Below are 22,529 nucleotides of genomic sequence, written 5' to 3'. Positions count from 1 at the left end.
ATGACCCCATACCCTCTGATACTGACCAGTAGTAAATATAATGACCCCATACCCCCTGATACTGACCATTAGTAAATATAATGACCCCATACCCTCTGATACTGACCAGTAGTAAATATAATGACTCCATACCCTGATACTGACCAGAAGTAAATATAATGACCCCATACCCTCTGATACTGACCAGTAGTAAATATAATGACCCCATACCCTGAAACTGACCAGTAGTAAATATAATGACCCCATACCCTGATACTGACCAGTAGTAAATATAATGACTCCATACCCTCTGATACTGACCAGTAGTAAATATAATGACCCCATACCCTCTGATACTGACCAGTAGTAAATATAATGACCCCATACCCTCTGATACTGACCAGTAGTAAATATAATGACCCCATACCCTCTGATACTGACCAGTAGTAAATATAATGACCCCATACCCTCTGATACTGACCAGTAGTAAATATAATGACCCCATACCCTCTGATACTGACCAGTAGTAAATATAATGACCCCATACCCTCTGATACTGACCAGTAGTAAATATAATGACCCCATACCCTCTGATACTGACCAGTAGTAAATATAATGACCCCATACCCTGATACTGACCAGTAGTAAATATAATGACCCCATACCCTCTGATACATACCAGTAGTAAATATAATGACTCCATACCCTCTGATACTGACCAGTAGTAAATACAATGACCCCATACCCTCTGATACTGACCAGTAGTAAATATAATGACCCCATACCCTCTGATACTGACCAGTAGTAAATATAATGACCCCATACCCTGATACTGACCAGTAGTACATATAATGACCCCATACCCTCTGATACTGACCAGTAGTAAATATAATGACCCCATACCCTCTGATACTGACCAGTAGTAAATATAAAGACGCCATACCCTGATACTGACCAACAGTAAATATAATGACCCTATACTGACCAGTAGTAAATATAATGACTCCATACCCTCTGATACTGACCAGTAGTAATTATAATGACCCCATACCCTGATACTGACCAGTAGTAAATATAATGACCCCATACCCTCTGATACTGACCAGTAGTAAATATAATGACCCCATACCCTGATACTGACCAGTAGTAAATATAATGACCCCATACCCTCTGATACTGACCAGTAGTAAATATAATGACCCCATACCCTGATACTAACCAGTAGTACATATAATGACTCCATACCCTCTGATACTGACCAGTAGTACATATAATGACCCCATACCCTCTGATACTGACCAGTAGTAAATATAATGACCCCATACCCTCTGATACTGACCAGTAGTAAATATAATGACCCCATACCCTCTGATACTGACCAGTAGTAAATATAATGTCCCCATACCCTGATACTGACCAGTAGTAAATATAATGACCCCATACCCTCTGATACTGACCAGTAGTAAATATAATGACCCCATACCCTCTGATACTGACCAGTAGTAAATATAATGACCCCATACCCTCTGATACTGACCAGTAGTAAATATAATGACCCCATACCCTCTGACACTGACCAGTAGTAAATATAATGACCCCATACCCGCTGATACTGACCAGTAGTAAATATAATGACCCCATACCCTCTGATACTGACCAGTAGTAAATATAATGACCCCATACCCTCTGATACTGACCAGTAGTAAATATAATGACCCCATACCCTCTGATACTGACCAGTAGTAAATATAATGACTCCATACCCTCTGATACTGACCAGAAGTAAATATAATGACCCCATACCCTCTGATACTGACCAGTAGTAAATATAATGACCCCATACCCTCTGATACTGACCAGTAGTAAATATAATGACCCCATACCCTCTGATACTGACCAGTAGTAAATATAATGCCTCCATACCCTCTGATACTGACCAGTAGTAAATATAATGACCCCATACCCTCTGATACTGACCAGTAGTAAATATAATGACTCCATACCCTCTGATACTGACCAGTAGTAAATATAATGACCCCATACCCTGATACTGACCAGTAGTAAATATAATGACCCCATACCCTCTGATACTGACCAGTAGTAAATATAATGACCCCATACCCTCTGATACTGACCAGTAGTACATATAATGACCCCATACCCTGATATTGACCAGTAGTAAATATAATGACCCCATACCCTGATATTGACCAGTAGTAAATATAATGACCCCATACCCTCCGATACTGACCAGTAGTAAATATAATGACCCCATACCCTCTGATACTGACCAGTAGTAAATATAATGACCCCATACCCTCTGATACTGACCAGTAGTAAATATAATGACTCCATACCCTCTGATACTGACCAGTAGTAAATACAATGACCCCATACCCTCTGATACTGACCAGTAGTAAATATAATGACCCCATACCCTCTGATACTGACCAGTAGTAAATATAATGACCCCATACCCTCTGATACTGACCAGTAGTAAATATAATGACCCCATACCCTCTGATACTGACCAGTAGTAAATATAATGACTCCATACCCTCTGATACTGACCAGTAGTAAATATAATGACCCCATACCCTCTGATACTGACCAGTAGTAAATATAATGACCCCATACCCTGATATTGACCAGTAGTAAATATAATGACCCCATACCCTCTGATACTGACCAGTAGTAAATATAATGACCCCATACCCCCTGATACTGACCAGTAGTAAATATAATGATCCCATACCCTCTGATACTGACCAGTAGTAAATATAATGACCCCATACCCTCTGATACTGACCAGTAGTAAATATAATGACTCCATACCCTCTGATACTGACCAGTAGTAAATATAATGACCCCATACCCTCTGATACTGACCAGTAGTAAATATAATGACCCCATACCCTGATATTGACCAGTAGTAAATATAATGACCCCATACCCTCTGATACTGACCAGTAGTAAATATAATGACCCCATACCCTCTGATACTGACCAGTAGTAAATATAATGACCCCATACCCCCTGATACTGACCAGTAGTAAATATAATGACCCCATACCCTCTGATACTGACCAGTAGTAAATATAATGACTCCATACCCTCTGATACTGACCAGTAGTAAATATAATGACCCCATACCCTGATACTGACCAGTAGTAAATATAATGACCCCATACCCTCTGATACTGACCAGTAGTAAATATAATGACCCCATACCCTCTGATACTGACCAGTAGTAAATATAATGACCCCATACTCTGATACTGACCAGTAGTACATATAATGACCCCATACCCTGATATTGACCAGTAGTAAATATAATGACCCCATACCCTGATATTGACCAGTAGTAAATATAATGACCCCATACCCTCTGATACTGACCAGTAGTAAATATAATGACCCCATACCCTCTGATACTGACCAGTAGTAAATATAATGACCCCATACCCTCTGATACTGACCAGTAGTAAATATAATGACTCCATACCCTCTGATACTGACCAGTAGTAAATACAATGACCCCATACCCTCTGATACTGACCAGTAGTAAATATAATGACCCCATACCCTCTGATACTGACCAGTAGTAAATATAATGACCCCATACCCTCTGATACTGACCAGTAGTAAATATAATGACCCCATACCCTCTGATACTGACCAGTAGTAAATATAATGACTCCATACCCTCTGATACTGACCAGTAGTAAATATAATGACCCCATACCCTCTGATACTGACCAGTAGTAAATATAATGACCCCATACCCTGATATTGACCAGTAGTAAATATAATGACCCCATACCCTCTGATACTGACCAGTAGTAAATATAATGACCCCATACCCCCTGATACTGACCAGTAGTAAATATAATGACCCCATACCCTCTGATACTGACCAGTAGTAAATATAATGACCCCATACCCTCTGATACTGACCAGTAGTAAATATAATGACTCCATACCCTCTGATACTGACCAGTAGTAAATATAATGACCCCATACACTCTGATACTGACCAGTAGTAAATATAATGACCCCATACCCTCTGATACTGACCAGTAGTAAATATAATGACCCCATACCCTCTGATACTGACCAGTAGTAAATATAATGACCCCATACCCTCTGATACTGACCAGTAGTAAATATAATGACTCCATACCCTCTGATACTGACCAGTAGTAAATATAATGACCCCATACCCTGATACTGACCAGTAGTAAATATAATGACCCCATACCCTGATACTGACCAGTAGTAAATATAATGACCCCATACCCGCTGATACTGACCAGTAGTAAATATAATGACCCCATACCCGCTGATACTGACCAGTAGTAAATATAATGACCCCATACCCGCTGATACTGACCAGTAGTAAATATAATGACCCCATACCCTCTGATACTGACCAGTAGTAAATATAATGACCCCATACCCTGATATTGACCAGTAGTAAATATAATGACCCCATACCCTGATACTGACCAGTAGTAAATATAATGACCCCATACCCTGATACTGACCAGTATCATGTGACCAGTAGAGATGTCCATGTTTGACTGGGCGGGCTCCTCGCTCCAGGAGGGCGTACTGCTGTGTGAGGAGGTGCTGTGTTGAGGGCCGTCACTGAACTGGGACGACACACTGCTCACCCTGGAGGTGTCTGTCCCCCTCCGTCCCCCCGCTCCCACACCCACCGCCTCCTGACGACTGAACGACGTCTTGGCTGCCTTGTGCTGCCTGCAGAGCTCCTGAGAAAGTCAGAGAGAGAGAGAGAGATTCTGATTAACAAGATGTTAATCACTTTCATCAGCACATGTATATACACTGCTCAAAAAAATAAAGGGAACACTTAAACAACAAGATCTAGGATGTGTTATTTTAGTGTTCCCTTTATTTTTTTGAGCAGTGTATATATATATTATTTTATCGTCACAACTTCTAAGAAAATGAACAAAGACATTTAAAACGAGAAGCTAATTGTGTATCATCATTTTTAATCTGCAATAATCACGACTTCATCGTTATGACACCTCCTGTTTACAATCATCGTCGTCATGGTGATTGTTGTCACAATAATTAAGGTTTATTCTATTCCATCATGATCGTCATAATGATTGTCATCATCATTGTCACGTTCCTGACCTGTTTTTCCTTTTTCTTGTATTTATTTAGTTGGTCAGGGCGTGAGTTGGGGTGGGTTGTCGAGGTGTTATTTTCTATGTTGGGATGTTTGTGTTCGGCCTGGTATGATTCTCAATCAGAGACAGCTGTCAATCGTTGTCCCTGATTGAGAATCATACTTAGGCAGCCTGGGATTCACGTGTGTGTTTGTGGGTGTTTGTATCTTGTGTCAGTGTTAGTACCACACGGGACTGTTTTCGGTTTTGTCACGTTTGTTGTTTTTGTATGTATAAGTGTTCAGTCTACGTGAATTAAAAGATGACCACTTTCCACTCCGCACATTGGTCTGATCCTTCTCGCCTCTCCTCCTCGTCCGAGGAGGAGGATTACGACGACCGTTACAATCATGCATGATTGAGATCCCCCAGTCTTTCATGTTAACAATGGCCTTACCTATAACCTATAACCTCCACCTCTAACATCCCCCTTACCGGTGACAGACCGGGAGAACTAGAGGTTTAACTATGCATTTGGAAAGGAACCCTTTCCAGGTGGAGCTAACTATAACTATTTGAATATAGATCCCCAAAAAAGGACTACTTTTAAAGCTATTTGAATATAGATCCCCTAAAAAGGACTACTTTTTAAAGCTATTTGAATATAGACCCCCTAAAAAGGACTACTTTTAAAGCTATTTGAATACAGATCCCCTAAAAAGGACTACTTTTAAAGCTATTTGAATACAGATCCCCTAAAAAGGACTACTTTTAAAGCTATTTAAATACAGACCCCCTAAAAAGGACTACTTTTTAAAGCTATTTGAATGCAGACCCCCTAAAAAGGACTACGTTTTAAAGCTATTTGAATATAGACCCCCTAAAAAGGACTACTTTTTAAAGCTATTTGAATACAGATCTCAGAAAGTAACTACTTTTCTGAAACTATTGGATTTGGCTGCCTTCAGCTAACGGCAGGGCTGTAAATAGAATGGATAGAGCACACAGCATCCTATACTATTCCGATCTATCCGACAGTCATATTTGATCTACACAATACGTTTCTATCTGAACGTTATGTAAATGTACATTCTCCTGAGTGTCCGTTGCCTCAGGTGGACATAATGAAGTCAAACCAATTAACTAATTAATTATATATATATTTTTTTTTACAGAGAAGTATAAATAAGTTGTGACGCTCAACTGCTGTATGACTCTTTCAACATGCCACTGAAAAGGTCGAAAGCTGCAATTCCTTTTATGATACCTGAAAATACTGCAGAGTGATTGAAAGCCATTTGAAAACATTGCAAACAGCAAGTTAGCTGCTTAGCAAAAACAACTTCAAGCCTCTGTCCATCTGAGGGTACTGTAAGTGATAGGTCACTCCAAATACAAACTACTGAAATATTTGTAGGCAGTTTTGGTATATTTAGTTTCCTTCCGACATTTACTGTAAGCATTCTTAGTAACACGTAACATTAAACTTGCATATCGTCACTGTCTGATGAAAACCTCATATCAAGTTTTGCCAATTAATATGTTTGTATATTTGTTGAAAGCAGTACCTCCCCTTCTGAACATTTCATTACTCTTGGACCAAGAGAATTTATTTAAATAGCTTCTAAAGTTTCATAATTGTAAATTTGTTAATGTGAAAATATGGAGAAAAAAATATATATTTCCTGAAAAGTTTCTCATTTGGAGATAAGAGATTTTCATCAGACAGTGACGATATTCAAACTATTTGCCCATTAGTTGGAACTCTATATACTGTAAACTATACTTGAATACCTTGAGTATTTGAAAATATGGTATTTAAAAAAATCTACAAAATTGTCACGTTCGTCGTATGAATCGGACCAAGGCGCAGCGTGGTATGCGTACATTCTTTAATAATTTAAGAATGAACACTGAACAAACGAACCAAAATAACAAAACGACACGTGAAGCTATACAAACGAGTGCTGACAGGCAACTACACATAGACAAGAACCAACGAACACCAAAGGGAAAATGGCTGCCTAAATATGATCCCCAATCAGAGACAACGATAAACAGCTGCCTCTGATTGGGAACCATATCAGGCCACCATAGACATACAAATCACCTAGACCTACTAAAACTCTAAACTTACAAAAAACCCTAGACAAAACAAAAACGAACTTACCCACCCTAGTCACACCCTGACCTAAACAAAAATATGAAGAAAACAGAGATATCTCAGGTCAGGGCGTGACAAAAATACAACTATTTTCAGGTCTGCCTGGTTCTCAAAGTGTGTTTGAATCCCAAATGGGACCCCTTTCCCTATCTACTGCAATACTTCCCACTGACATTGTGTTTTGTTGAGTTGAGTTCATGTGAATTCAATATGAAATCCACAAACATAATTTATTTATTTTTTTGAATTTAGGTTAAAAGTTGGGTGAAAATAATGACGGAATTCCTTTATGTTGATGACTTATTGCAAATCCAATGTTTTCCAACGTCATAAAATGTTTTGTTTGAAATGACGTGCACCAACGCTTTAGAAGTAGTTCTCAATATAAAGAATAGGGTGTCATCTCCTACCTGGTAGTCAAAGTACCTCCTGACCTCTCCTACCTGGTAGTCAACATGTGTCTCCGGTCCTCCCTCGGGTCCGAGGCCCAGTTTCCCGGAGGCCAGCTGCTTGGCGTGGTGTCGGAGACAGGCAATGGTCAGCGCTACCACCACCACCCCGCTCACACACGCCATGGACACCAGCGCCAGTACCAGCCCACTGGAGCCCTCCCTCACCCGCGTGGCATGGGGCAGCCCATGACCCTCGCTCCTCTGTAGGGGGGGAGAGAGAGGGAGGAGGAAGACAGAGAGAGACAGAGAGACAGAGAGAGGAAGAGGAGGAAGACAGAGAGAGAGAGAGAGAGGGAGAGGAGAGAGGGAGGAAGACAGAGAGAGAGAGAGAGGAGGGAGGAAGACAGAGAGAGAGACAGGGAGAGACAGAGAGAGAGAGACAGAGAGAGAGAGAGAGGAAGACAGAGAGAGACAGCGAGAGAGAGAGAGGAAGAGGAGGAAGACAGAGAGAGAGAGAGAGAGAGATGGAGAGAGAGAGAGAGACAGAGAGAGACAGAGAGAGAGAGGGAGGAAGACAGAGAGAGACAGGGAGAGACAGAGAGAGAGAGATAGAGAGTGAGAGACAGGGAGAGAGAGAGAGGAAGACAGAGAGAGACAGTGAGAGAGAGAGAGGAAGAGGAGGAAGACAGAGAGAGAGAGAGAGAGAGAGGGAGGAAGACAGAGAGAGAGAGAGTAAAGGAATGGGGTCAAGGGAAATAGGAAAGAGAAAGATTCATGTCGACAAAGATACCTGTTTGTTTATATGTACACTACCGTTCAAAAGTTTGGGGTCACTTAGAAATGTCCTTGTTTTTGAAAGAAAACCACATTTTTTTGTCCATTAAAATAACACAGCTGAAAACTGCGGTGCCGATTAAAGAAGCAATAAAACTGGCCTTCTTGAGACCAGTTGAGTATCTGGAGCATCAGCATTTGTGGGTTCGATTACAGGCTCAAAATGGCCAGAAACAAAGGACTTTCTTCTAAAAACTCGTCAGTCTATTCTTGTTCTGAGAAATGAAGGTTATTCCATGCGAGAAATTGCCAAGAAACTGAAGATCTCGTACAATGCTGTGTTCTACTCCTATTGCTTCTTTAATCAGAACAACAGTTTTCAGCTGTGCTAACGTAATTGCAAAAGGGTTTTCTAATGATCAATTAGCCTTTTAAAATCATCAACTTTGATTAGCTAACACAATGTGACATTGGAACACAGGAGTGATGGCTGCTGATATAGGGGCCTCTGTACGCCTTTGTAGATATTCCATGAAAAAAATCTGCCGTTTCCAGCTACAATAGTCATTTACAACATTAACGATGTTTACACTGTATTTCTGGTCAATTTTATGTTATTTTAATGGACAAAAAAGTTGCTTTCATTCAAGAACAAGGACATTTCTAAGTGACCCCAAAATTTTGAAAGGTAGTGTATGTTGTGAAGAATTTGTTTTCAGTGGGTTGACTATAATAATGTTCGTCTCTTCCCCAGTCTCTCTGTCTCTTCCCCAGTCACTCTGTCTCTTCCCCAGTCACTCTGTCTCTTCCCCAGTCACTCTGTCTCTTCCCCAGTCTCTCTGTCTCTTCCCCAGTCTCTCTGTCTCTTCCCCAGTCTCTCTGTCTCTTCCCCAGTCTCTCTGTCTCTTCCCCAATCTCTCTGTCTCTTCCCCAGTCTCTCTGTCTCTTCCCCAGTCTCTCTGTCTTGTCCCCAGTCCTAATGACATCTGTCTCTTCCCCAGTCTCTCTGTCTCTTCCCCAGTATCTCTGTCTCTTCCCCAGTCTCTCTGTCTCTTCCCCAGTCTCTCTGTCTCTTCCCCAGTCTCTCTGTCTCTTCCCCATTATCTCTGTCTCTTCCCCAGTCTCTCTGTCTCTTTCCCAGTCTCTCTGTCTCTTCCACAGTCCTTCTGTCTCTTCCCCAGTCTCCCTGTCTCTTCCCCAATCTATCTGTCTCTCTGTCTCTTCCCCAGTCTCTCTGTCTCTTACCCAGTCTCTCTGTCTCTTACCCAGTCTCTCTGTCTCTTCCCCAGTCTCTCTGTCTCTTCCCCAGTCTCTCTGTCTCTTCCCCAGTCTCTCTGTCTCTTCCCCAGTCTCTCTGTCTCTTACCCAGTCTCGCTGTCTCTTCCCCAGTCTCTCTGTCTCTTCCCCATTCTCTCTGTCTCTTCCCCAGTCTCTATGTCTTGTCCCCAGTGCTAATGACATCTGTCTCTTCCCCAGACTCTCTGTCTCTTCCACAGTCTCTCTGTCTCTTCCCCAATCTATCTGTCTCTTCCCCAATCTATCTGTCTCTCTGTCTCTTCCCCAGTCTCGCTGTCTCTTCCCCAATCTATCTGTCTCTCTGTCTCTTCCCCAGTCTCTCTGTCTCTTCCCCAATCTATCTGTCTCTCTGTCTCTGCCCCAGTCTCTCTGTCTCTTCCCCAATCTATCTGTCTCTCTGTCTCTTCCCCAGTCTCTCTGTCTCTTCCCCAATCTATCTGTCTCTCTGTCTCTTCCCCAGTCTCTCTGTCTCTCTGTCTCTTCCCCAGTCTCGCTGTCTCTTCCCCAGTCTCGCTGTCTCTTCCCCAGTCTCTCTGTCTCTTCCCCAGTCTCTCTGTCTCTTCCCCAGTCTCGCTGTCTCTTCCCCAGTCTCTCTGTCTCTTCCCCAGTCTCTCTGTCTCTTACCCAGTCTCTCTGTCTCTTACCCAGTCTCTCTGTCTCTTCCCCAGTCTCTCTGTCGCTTCCCAAGTCTCGCTGTCTCTTCCCCAGTCTCGCTGTCTCTTACCCAGTCTCTCTGTCTTGTCCCCAGTCCTAATGACATCTGTCTCTTCCCCAGACTCTCTGTCTCTTCCCCAGTCTCTCTGTCTCTTCCCCAGTCTCTCTGTCTCTTCCCCAGTCTCTCTGTCTCTTCCCCAGTCTCTCTGTCTCTTCCCCAGTCTCTCTGTCTCTTCCCCAGTCTCTCTGTCTCTTACCCAGTCTCTCTGTCTCTTCCCCAGTCTCTCTGTCGCTTCCCAAGTCTCGCTGTCTCTTCCCCAGTCTCGCTGTCTCTTACCCAGTCTCTCTGTCTTGTCCCCAGTCCTAATGACATCTGTCTCTTCCCCAGACTCTCTGTCTCTTCCCCAGTCTCTCTGTCTCTTCCCCAGTCTCTCTGTCTCTTCCCCAGTCTCTCTGTCTCTTCCCCAGTCTCTCTGTCTCTTCCCCAGTCTCTCTGTCTCTTCCCCAGTATCTCTGTCTCTTCCCCAGTCTCTCTGTCTCTTTCCCAGTCTTAATGACATCTGTCTCTTACCCAGTCTCTCTGTCTCTTCCCCAGTCTCTCTGTCTCTTCCCCAGTCTCGCTGTCTTTTCCCCAGTCTTAATGACGTCTGTCTCTTCCCCAGTCTCTCTGTCTCTTCCCAAGTCTTAATGACGTCTGTCTCTTCCCCAGTCTCTCTGTCTCTGCCCCAGTCTCTCTGTCTCTGCCCCAGTCTCTCTGTCTCTGCCCCAGTCTCTCTGTCTCTGCCCCAGTCTCTCTGTCTTTTCCCCAGTCTCTCTGTCTCTTCCCAAGTCTTAATGACGTCTGTCTCTTCCCCAGTCTCTCTGTCTCTGCCCCAGTCTCTCTGTCTCTGCCCCAGTCTCTCTGTCTCTGCCCCAGTCTCTCTGTCTCTTCCCCAGTCTCTCTGTCTCTTCCCCAGTCTCGCTGTCTTTTCCCAGTTTTAATGACGTCTGTCTCTTCCCCAGTCTCTCTGTCTCTTCCCAAGTCTTACGACGTCTGTCTCTTCCCCAGTCTCTCTGTCTCTGCCCCAGTCTCTCTGTCTCTTCCCCAGTCTCTCTGTCTCTTCCCCAGTCTCTCTGTCTCTGCCCCAGTCTCTCTGTCTCTTCCCCAGTCTTAATGACGTCTGTCTCTTCCCCAGTCTCTCTGTCTCTTCCCCAGTCTCTCTGTCTCTGCCCCAGTCTCTCTGTCTCTGCCCCAGTCTCTCTGTCTCTTCCCCAGTCTCTCTGTCTCTTCCCCAGTCCTAATGACGTCTGTCTCTTCCCCAGTCTCTCTGTCTCTTCCCCAGTCTCTCTGTCTCTGCCCCAGTCTCTCTGTCTCTTCCCCAGTCTCTCTGTCTCTTCCCCAGTCTCTCTGTCTCTGCCCCAGTCTCTCTGTCTCTTCCCCAGTCTTAATGACGTCTGTCTCTTCCCCAGTCTCTCTGTCTCTTCCCCAGTCTCTCTGTCTCTGCCCCAGTCTCTCTGTCTCTGCCCCAGTCTCTCTGTCTCTTCCCCAGTCTCTCTGTCTCTTCCCCAGTCCTAATGACGTCTGTCTCTTCCCCAGTCTCTCTGTCTCTTCCCCAGTCTCTCTGTCTCTTCCCCAGTCTCTCTGTCTCTGCCCCAGTCTCTCTGTCTCTGCCCCAGTCTCTCTGTCTCTGCCCCAGTCTCTCTGTCTCTGCCCCAGTCTCTCTGTCTCTTCCCCAGTCTTAATGATAGAGCAGGAGCAGAATATGACAGAGAGGTGAGGAGGAGGAGAAGGATTAAAGAGGTTGTGTTTGTGTTGCCCACAGGCAGGGTCTGCCCTCTCCCACTTTCGCCTTTATCTCACCCCCCGCTCTTCCCCTTTCTCCCCCCTCTACTTTGTCTCACCCCCTCTCTTCCCCTTCTCTCCCCCTCTCTGCTTTGTCTCACCCCCTGTTTGTGTTAACAAGCTAGATGTCAGTGACATCATTATTGGCTAATTACCCTGTCAACCCACACATACTCACACACACACTGCCATGTGCACACACAAACACGTGCACTGCCACACGCCGAACCTCATGCAGCTACTCCCCCAAAAAAATCAGTGTAAGTCATTACCTCCCCAGCCATGCATAATTACTGGAATATAAACTACAACTATACTGAACCTTAATATAAACTACAACTACACTGAACTATACTGAACTATCATATAACTAGAACTATTGTAACGGCTGTCAATGTCGTTCTCCTCCTCAGACGAGGAGGAGCATGGATCGGACCAAGATGCGGATTGGTAAGTATTCATGATTTAATGGCAAACCAACAAACACTACAATTTAACAAAACAACAAACGTGACTAACCTGCAACAGTCCTGTGTGGCCCAAACGCTAACACAGGAACAAACACCCACAAAACACAAGTGAAACCCAGGCTGCCTTAGTATGACTCTCAATCAGAGACAAACGATACACACCTGTCTCTGATTGAGAATCATACCAGGCCGAACACAAAACCCCACATAGAAATAGAAACCTAGACCAACCCACCCAATTCACGCCCTGACCAACTAAAACAAATACATAACAAAGGAAAACAGGTCAGGAACGTGACAGAACCCCCCCCTTAAGGTGCGAACTCCGGGCGCACCAGCACAAAGTCTAGGGGAGGGTCTGGGTGGGCGTCTGTTCACGGTGGCGGCTCTGGCGCTGGTCGTGGTCCCCACCCCACCATAGTCAACCCCCGCTTCCGTGGCCTCCTCCCAATATTCACCCTCCATGTCAATCCCGCTATTCCAAAAGGCAGTAACAGACTGAGGGGTAGCAGTTGACTGAGGGGCAGCACCAGGATAAGGGGCAGCACCAGGATAAGGGGCAGCACCAGGATAAGGGGCAGCTCATGACTGGAGGGCAGCTCATGACTGGAGGGCAGCTCATGACTGGAGGGCAGCTCATGACTGGAGGGCAGCTCATGACTGGAGGGCAGCTCATGACTGGAGGGCAGCTCATGACTGAAGGGCAGTTCTGGCAGCTCCTGACTGGCTGGCGGATCTGGCAGCTCCTGACTGGCTGGCGGATCTGGCAGCTCCTGACTGGCTGGCGGATCTGGCAGCTCCTGACTGGCTGGCGGATCTGGCAGCTCCTGACTGGCTGGCGGATCTGGCAGCTCCTGACTGGCTGGCGGATCTGGCAGCTCCTGACTGGCTGGCGTCTCTGGCAGCTCCTGACTGGCTGGCGTCTCTGGCAGCTCCTGACTGACGGACGGCTCTAGCGGCTCCTGACTGACGGACGGCTCTAATGGCTCGGGACAGACGGGCGGCTCTGAAGGCTCGTGGCAGACGGATGGCTCAGATGGCGCTGGGCAGACGGATGGCTCAGATGGCGCTGGGCAGACGGATGGCTCAGATGGCGCTGGGCAGACGGATAGCTCAGACGGCGCTGGGCAGACGGATGGCTCAGACGGCGCTGGGCAGACGGATGGCTCAGACGGCGCTGGGCAGACGGATGGCTCAGACGGCGCTGGGCAGACGGATGGCTCAGATGGTGCTGGGCAGGCAGGCAGTTCAGACGGCGCTGGACAGACGAGCAGTGCAGGCGGCGTTGGGCAGACGGCCGACTCTGACCTGCTGAGGCGCACAGTAGGCCTGGTGCGTGGTACCGGAACTGGAGGCACTGAGCTGGAGACACGCACCATAGGGAGAGTGCGTGGAGGAGGAACAGGGCTCTGGAAACGCACTGGAAGCCTGGTGCGTGGAGTAGGCACTGGTGGTACTGAGCTGGGGTGGGAAGGTGGCGCCGGATATGCCGGACCGTGAAGGAGGACACGCGCTCTTGAGCACCAAGCCTCCCCAACCTTACCAGGTTGAGTGGTCCCCGTAGCCCTGCCAGTGCGGCGAGGTGGAATAACCCGCACTGGGCTATGCAGGCGAACCGGGGACACCACCTGTAAGGCTGGTGCCATGTACGCCGGCCCGAGGAGACGTACTGGAGGCCAGATACGTTGGGCCGGCTTCATGGCATCCGGCTCGATGCCCAACCTAGCCCTACCAGTGCGGCAAGGTGGAATAGCCCGCACTGGGCTAAGCACGCGTACTGGGGACACCGTGCGCTTTACCGCATAACACGGTGTCTGACCAGTACGACGCCCTCTCACTCCACGGTAAGCCCGGGGAGTTGGCTCAGGTAACCAACCCGGCTTCGCCACACTCCCCTTTAGCCCCCCCCCCCAAGAAATTTTTGGGTGAGCCTCTCGGGCTTCCAGCCTCTCTTACGTGCTGCCTCCTCATACCAGCGCTCCTGGGCTGTGGCTGCCTCCTTCTCCTCCCGAGAGCGGCAATTCTCTCCCACCTTAGCCCAGGGTCCTTCTCCGTTGAATATTTGCTCCCATGTCCATTCCTCTTCTCTCCATTGCTTTTGTTCTTGCCGTCCTTTTCCAATCCGCTTGGTCCTGGTTTGGTGGGTGTTTCTGTAACGGCTGTCAATGTCGTTCTCCTCCTCAGACGAGGAGGAGCATGGATCGGACCAAGATGCGGATTGGTAAGTATTCATGATTTAATGGCAAACCAACAAACACTACAATTTAACAAAACAACAAACGTGACTAACCTGACACAGTCCTGTGTGGCCCAAACGCTGACACAGGAACAAACACCCACAAAACACAAGTGAAACCCAGGCTGCCTTAGTATGACTCTCAATCAGAGACAAACGATACACACCTGTCTCTGATTGAGAATCATACCAGGCCGAACACAAAACCCCACATAGAAATAGAAACCTAGACCAACCCACCCAATTCACGCCCTGACCAACTAAAACAAATACATAACAAAGGAAAACAGGTCAGGAACGTGACAACTATACTGAACTATAATATAAACTAGAACTATACTGAACTATAATATAACTAGAACTATACTGAACTATAATATAACTAGAACTATACTGAACTATAATATAAACTAGAACTATACTGAACTATACTGAACTATAATATAACTAGAACTATACTGAACTATACTGAACTATAATATAACTAGAACTATACTGAACTATAATATAACTAGAACTATACTGAACTATAATATAAACTAGAACTATACTGAACTATAATATAAACTAGAACTATACTGAACTATAATATAACTAGAACTATACTGAACTATACTGAACTATAATATAACTAGAACTATACTGAACTATACTGAACTATACTGAACTATAATATAACTAGAACTATACTGAACTATAATATAAACTAGAACTATACTGAACTATACTGAACTATAATATAACTAGAACTATACTGAACTATAATATAAACTAGAACTATACTGAACTATAATATAAACTAGAACTATACTGAACTATAATATAACTAGAACTATACTGAACTATACTGAACTATAATATAACTAGAACTATACTGAACTATACTGAACTATACTGAACTATAATATAACTAGAACTATACTGAACTGTAATATAAACTAGAACTATACTGAACTATACTGAACTATAATATAAACTAGAACTATACTGAACTATACTGAACTATAATATAACTAGAACTATACTGAACTATAATATAACTAGAACTATACTGAACTATAATATAAACTAGAACTATACTGAACTATACTGAACTATAATATAACTAGAACTATACTGAACTATAATATAACTAGAACTATACTGAACTATAATATAAACTAGAACTATACTGAACTATAATATAAACTAGAACTATACTGAACTATACTGAACTATAATATAACTAGAACTATACTGAACTATAATATAAACTAGAACTATACTGAACTATAATATAACTAGAACTATACTGAACTATAATATAACTAGAACTATACTGAACTATACTGAACTATAATATAACTAGAACTATACTGAACTATACTGAACTATACTGAACTATACTGAACTATACTGAACTATAATATAACTAGAACTATACTGAACTGTAATATAAACTAGAACTATACTGAACTATAATATAAACTAGAACTATACTGAACTATACTGAACTATAATATAACTAGAACTATACTGAACTATAATATAACTAGAACTATACTGAACTATAATATAAACTAGAACTATACTGAACTATACTGAACTATACTGAACTATAATATAACTAGAACTATACTGAACTATAATATAACTAGAACTATACTGAACTATACTGAACTATAATATAACTAGAACTATACTGAACTATACTGAACTATAATATAAACTAGAACTATACTGAACTATACTGAACTATACTGAACTATAATATAACTAGAACTATACTGAACTATAATATAACTAGAACTATACTGAACTATACTGAACTATAATATAACTAGAACTATACTGAACTATACTGAACTATAATATAACTAGAACTATACTGAACTATACTGAACTATAATATAAACTAGAACTATACTGAACTATACTGAACTATACTGAACTATAATATAACTAGAACTATACTGAACTATAATATAACTAGAACTATACTGAACTATACTGAACTATAATATAACTAGAACTATACTGAACTATACTGAACTATAATATAACTAGAACTATACTGAACTATAATATAACTAGAACTATACTGAACTATACTGAACTATAATATAACTAGAACTATACTGAACTATAATATAACTAGAACTATACTGAACTATAATATAACTAGAACTATACTGAACTATAATATAAACTAGAACTATACTGAACTATAATATAACTAGACCTATACTGAACTATACTGAACTATAATATAAACTAGACCTATACTGAACTATAATATAACTAGAACTATACTGAACTATAATATAACTATACTGAACTATAATATAAACTAGAACTATACTGAACTATAATATAAACTAGAACTATACTGAACTATACTATAACTATACTGAACTATAATATAAACTAGACCTATACTGAACTATAATATAACTAGAACTATACTGAACTATAATATAACTAGAACTATACTGAACTATACTGAACTATAATATAAACTAGAACTATACTGAACTATAATATAAACTAGAACTATACTGAACTATACTGAACTATAATATAACTAGAACTATACTGAACTATAATATAAACTAGAACTATACTGAACTATAATATAACTAGAACTATACTGAACTATAATATAACTAGAACTATACTGAACTATAATATAAACTAGAACTATACTGAACTATAATATAACTAGAACTATACTGAACTATAATATAACTAGAACTATACTGAACTATAATATAAACTAGAACTATACTGAACTATAATATAACTAGAACTATACTGAACTATACTGAACTATACTGAACTATAATATAACTAGAACTATACTGAACTATAATATAACTAGAACTATACTGAACTATAATATAACTAGAACTATACTGAACTATAATATAACTAGAACTATACTAAACTATAATATAACTAGAACTATACTGAACTATAATATAACTAGAACTATACTGAACTATACTGAACTATAATATAACTAGAACTATACTGAACTATAATATAACTAGAACTATACTGAACTATAATATAACTAGAACTATACTGAACTATAATATAACTAGAACTATACTGAACTATAATATAACTAGAACTATACTGAACTATAATATAACTAGAACTATACTAAACTATAATATAACTAGAACTATACTGAACTATAATATAACTAGAACTATACTGAACTATACTGAACTATAATATAACTAGAACTATACTGAACTATAATATAACTAGAACTATACTGAACTATAATATAACTAGAACTATACTGAACTATAATATAACTAGAACTATACTGAACTATAATATAACTAGAACTATACTGAACTATACTGAACTATAATATAACTAGAACTATACTGAACTATAATATAACTAGAACTATACTGAACTATAATATAAACTAGAACTATACTGAACTATAATATAACTAGAACTATACTGAACTATAATATAACTAGAACTATACTGAACTATACTGAACTATAATATAACTAGAACTATACTGAACTATACTGAACTATAATATAAACTAGAACTATACTGAACTATACTATAACTAGAACTATACTGAACTATACTATACTAACTATACTGAACTATACTGAACTATAATATAACTAGAACTATACTGAACTATAATATAACTAGAACTATACTGAACTATAATATAAACTAGAACTATACTGAACTATAATATAAACTAGAACTATACTGAACTATAATATAAACTAGAACTATACTGAACTATAATATAAACTAGAACTATACTGAACTATAATATAAACTAGAACTATACTGAACTATAATATAAACTAGAACTATACTGAACTATAATATAAACTAGAACTATACTGAACTATAATATAAACTAGAACTATACTGAACTATAATATAACTAGAACTATACTGAACTATAATATAACTAGAACTATACTGAACTATAATATAACTAGAACTATACTGAACTATACTGAACTATAATATAACTAGAACTATACTGAACTATACTGAACGATAATATAAACTAGAACTATACTGAACTATAATATAAACTAGAACTATACTGAACTATACTGAACTATAATATAACTAGAACTATACTGAACTATAATATAACTAGAACTATACTGAACTATAATATAAACTACAACTATACTGAACTATAATATAAACTAGAACTATACTGAACTATAATATAAACTACAACTATACTGAACTATAATATAACTAGAACTATACTGAACTATACTGAACTATAATATAAACTACAACTATACTGAACTATAATATAAACTACAACTATACTGAACTATAATATAACTAGAACTATACTGAACTATAATATAAACTAGAACTATACTGAACTATAATATAAACTAGAACTATACTGAACTATAATATAAACTAGAACTATACTGAACTATAATATAAACTAGAACTATACTGAACTATACTGAACTATAATATAAACTAGAACTATACTGAACTATAATATAAACTAGAACTATACTGAACTATAATATAACTAGAACTATACTGAACTATAATATAACTAGAACTATACTGAACTATAATATAACTAGAACTATACTGAACTATACTGAACTATAATATAACTAGAACTATACTGAACTATACTGAACGATAATATAAACTAGAACTATACTGAACTATAATATAAACTAGAACTATACTGAACTATACTGAACTATAATATAACTAGAACTATACTGAACTATAATATAACTAGAACTATACTGAACTATAATATAAACTACAACTATACTGAACTATAATATAAACTAGAACTATACTGAACTATAATATAAACTACAACTATACTGAACTATAATATAACTAGAACTATACTGAACTATACTGAACTATAATATAAACTACAACTATACTGAACTATAATATAACTAGAACTATACTGAACTATACTGAACTATAATATAAACTACAACTATACTGAACTATAATATAACTAGAACTATACTGAACTATACTGAACTATAATATAACTAGAACTATACTGAACTATAATATAACTAGAACTATACTGAACTATAATATAACTAGAACTATACTGAACTATAATATAAACTAGAACTATACTGAACTATAATATAAACTAGAACTATACTGAACTATAATATAACTAGAACTATACTGAACTATACTGAACTATACTGAACTATAATATAACTAGAACTATACTGAACTATAATATAACTAGAACTATACTGAACTATAATATAAACTAGAACTATACTGAACTATAATATAAACTAGAACTATACTGAACTATAATATAAACTAGAACTATACTGAACTATAATATAAACTAGAACTATACTGAACTATAATATAAACTAGAACTATACTGAACTATAATATAACTAGAACTATACTGAACTATAATATAACTAGAACTATACTGAACTATAATATAACTAGAACTATACTGAACTATACTGAACTATAATATAACTAGAACTATACTGAACTATACTGAACGATAATATAAACTAGAACTATACTGAACTATAATATAAACTAGAACTATACTGAACTATACTGAACTATAATATAACTAGAACTATACTGAACTATAATATAACTAGAACTATACTGAACTATAATATAAACTACAACTATACTGAACTATAATATAAACTAGAACTATACTGAACTATAATATAAACTACAACTATACTGAACTATAATATAACTAGAACTATACTGAACTATACTGAACTATAATATAAACTACAACTATACTGAACTATAATATAAACTACAACTATACTGAACTATAATATAACTAGAACTATACTGAACTATAATATAAACTAGAACTATACTGAACTATAATATAAACTAGAACTATACTGAACTATAATATAAACTAGAACTATACTGAACTATAATATAAACTAGAACTATACTGAACTATAATATAAACTAGAACTATACTGAACTATAATATAAACTAGAACTATACTGAACTATAATATAAACTAGAACTATACTGAACTATAATATAACTAGAACTATACTGAACTATAATATAACTAGAACTATACTGAACTATAATATAACTAGAACTATACTGAACTATACTGAACTATAATATAACTAGAACTATACTGAACTATACTGAACGATAATATAAACTAGAACTATACTGAACTATAATATAAACTAGAACTATACTGAACTATACTGAACTATAATATAACTAGAACTATACTGAACTATAATATAACTAGAACTATACTGAACTATAATATAAACTACAACTATACTGAACTATAATATAAACTAGAACTATACTGAACTATAATATAAACTACAACTATACTGAACTATAATATAACTAGAACTATACTGAACTATACTGAACTATAATATAAACTACAACTATACTGAACTATAATATAACTAGAACTATACTGAACTATACTGAACTATATATAAACTACAACTATACTGAACTATAATATAACTAGAACTATACTGAACTATACTGAACTATAATATAACTAGAACTATACTGAACTATAATATAACTAGAACTATACTGAACTATAATATAACTAGAACTATACTGAACTATAATATAAACTAGAAATATACAGAACTATACTGAACTATAATATAACTAGAACTATACTGAACTATAATATAACTAGAACTATACTGAACTATACTGAACTATAATGAACTATAATATAAACTAGACTATACTGAACTCATAATATAACTAGAACTATACTGAACTATAATAGAACTAGAGACTATACTGAACTATAATATAACTAGAACATATACTAAACTATAATAATAAACTAGAACTATACTGAACTATAATATAACTAGAACTACTACTGAACTATAATATAACTAGAACCTATACTGAACTATAATATAACTAGAACTATACTAAACTATAATATAACTAGAAATATCCTGAACTATAATATAACTAGAACTAATACTGAACTATAATATAACTAGAACCTATACTGAACTATAATATAACTAGAACTATACCTGAACTATACTATAACTATAGATGAACTATATTGAACTATAATTATAACTAGAACTATACTGAACTATATTGAACTATAAATATAAACTGAACTATACTGAACTATAATATACTAAGAACTATACTGAACTATAAGTATAACTAGAACGATACTGAACTATATTGAACTATAAGATAACTAGAACTATACTGAACTATAATATAACTAGAACTATACTGAACTATAGATATAAACTAGAACGTATACTGAACTATAATATAAACTAGAAATATACAGAACTATACTGAAACTATAATATAACTAGAACTATACTGACTATATATAAACTAGAACTATACTGAACTAGAATATAAACTAGAACTATACTGAACTATAATATAGACTAGAACTATACTGAACTATACTGAACCTATAATAGAACTAGAACTATACTGGAACTATAATGAACTATAATATAACTAGAACTATACTGAACTATATTATGAGAGACGTGAGAGTAGTGATGCTGTG

The 22,529-nt window shown here is 38.6% G+C and overlaps 1 protein-coding gene across 1 annotated transcript in view; it reads right to left on the bottom strand.

Annotated features, from left to right (window-relative positions):
• The window catches only part of LOC120058157 (receptor-type tyrosine-protein phosphatase-like N), a 69,025-nt gene that overhangs the window by 18,957 nt on the left and 27,539 nt on the right, over nt 1–22,529 (bottom strand). The window contains exons 2-3 of the mRNA XM_039006625.1: nt 7,731–7,940; nt 4,527–4,754 (exon numbers count right to left, since the gene is read on the bottom strand). Of these exons, the coding sequence (XP_038862553.1) occupies nt 4,527–4,754; nt 7,731–7,940 (438 nt within the window). The remainder of the gene's footprint in view (nt 1–4,526; nt 4,755–7,730; nt 7,941–22,529) is intronic.

The sequence above is a fragment of the Salvelinus namaycush genome, chromosome 13 (assembly GCF_016432855.1).
Source record: "Salvelinus namaycush isolate Seneca chromosome 13, SaNama_1.0, whole genome shotgun sequence".
NCBI lineage: Eukaryota > Metazoa > Chordata > Actinopteri > Salmoniformes > Salmonidae > Salvelinus > Salvelinus namaycush.
The sequence above is the reverse complement of the archived record's forward strand: the minus strand, read 5'-3'. Positions and strand labels throughout refer to the sequence as shown.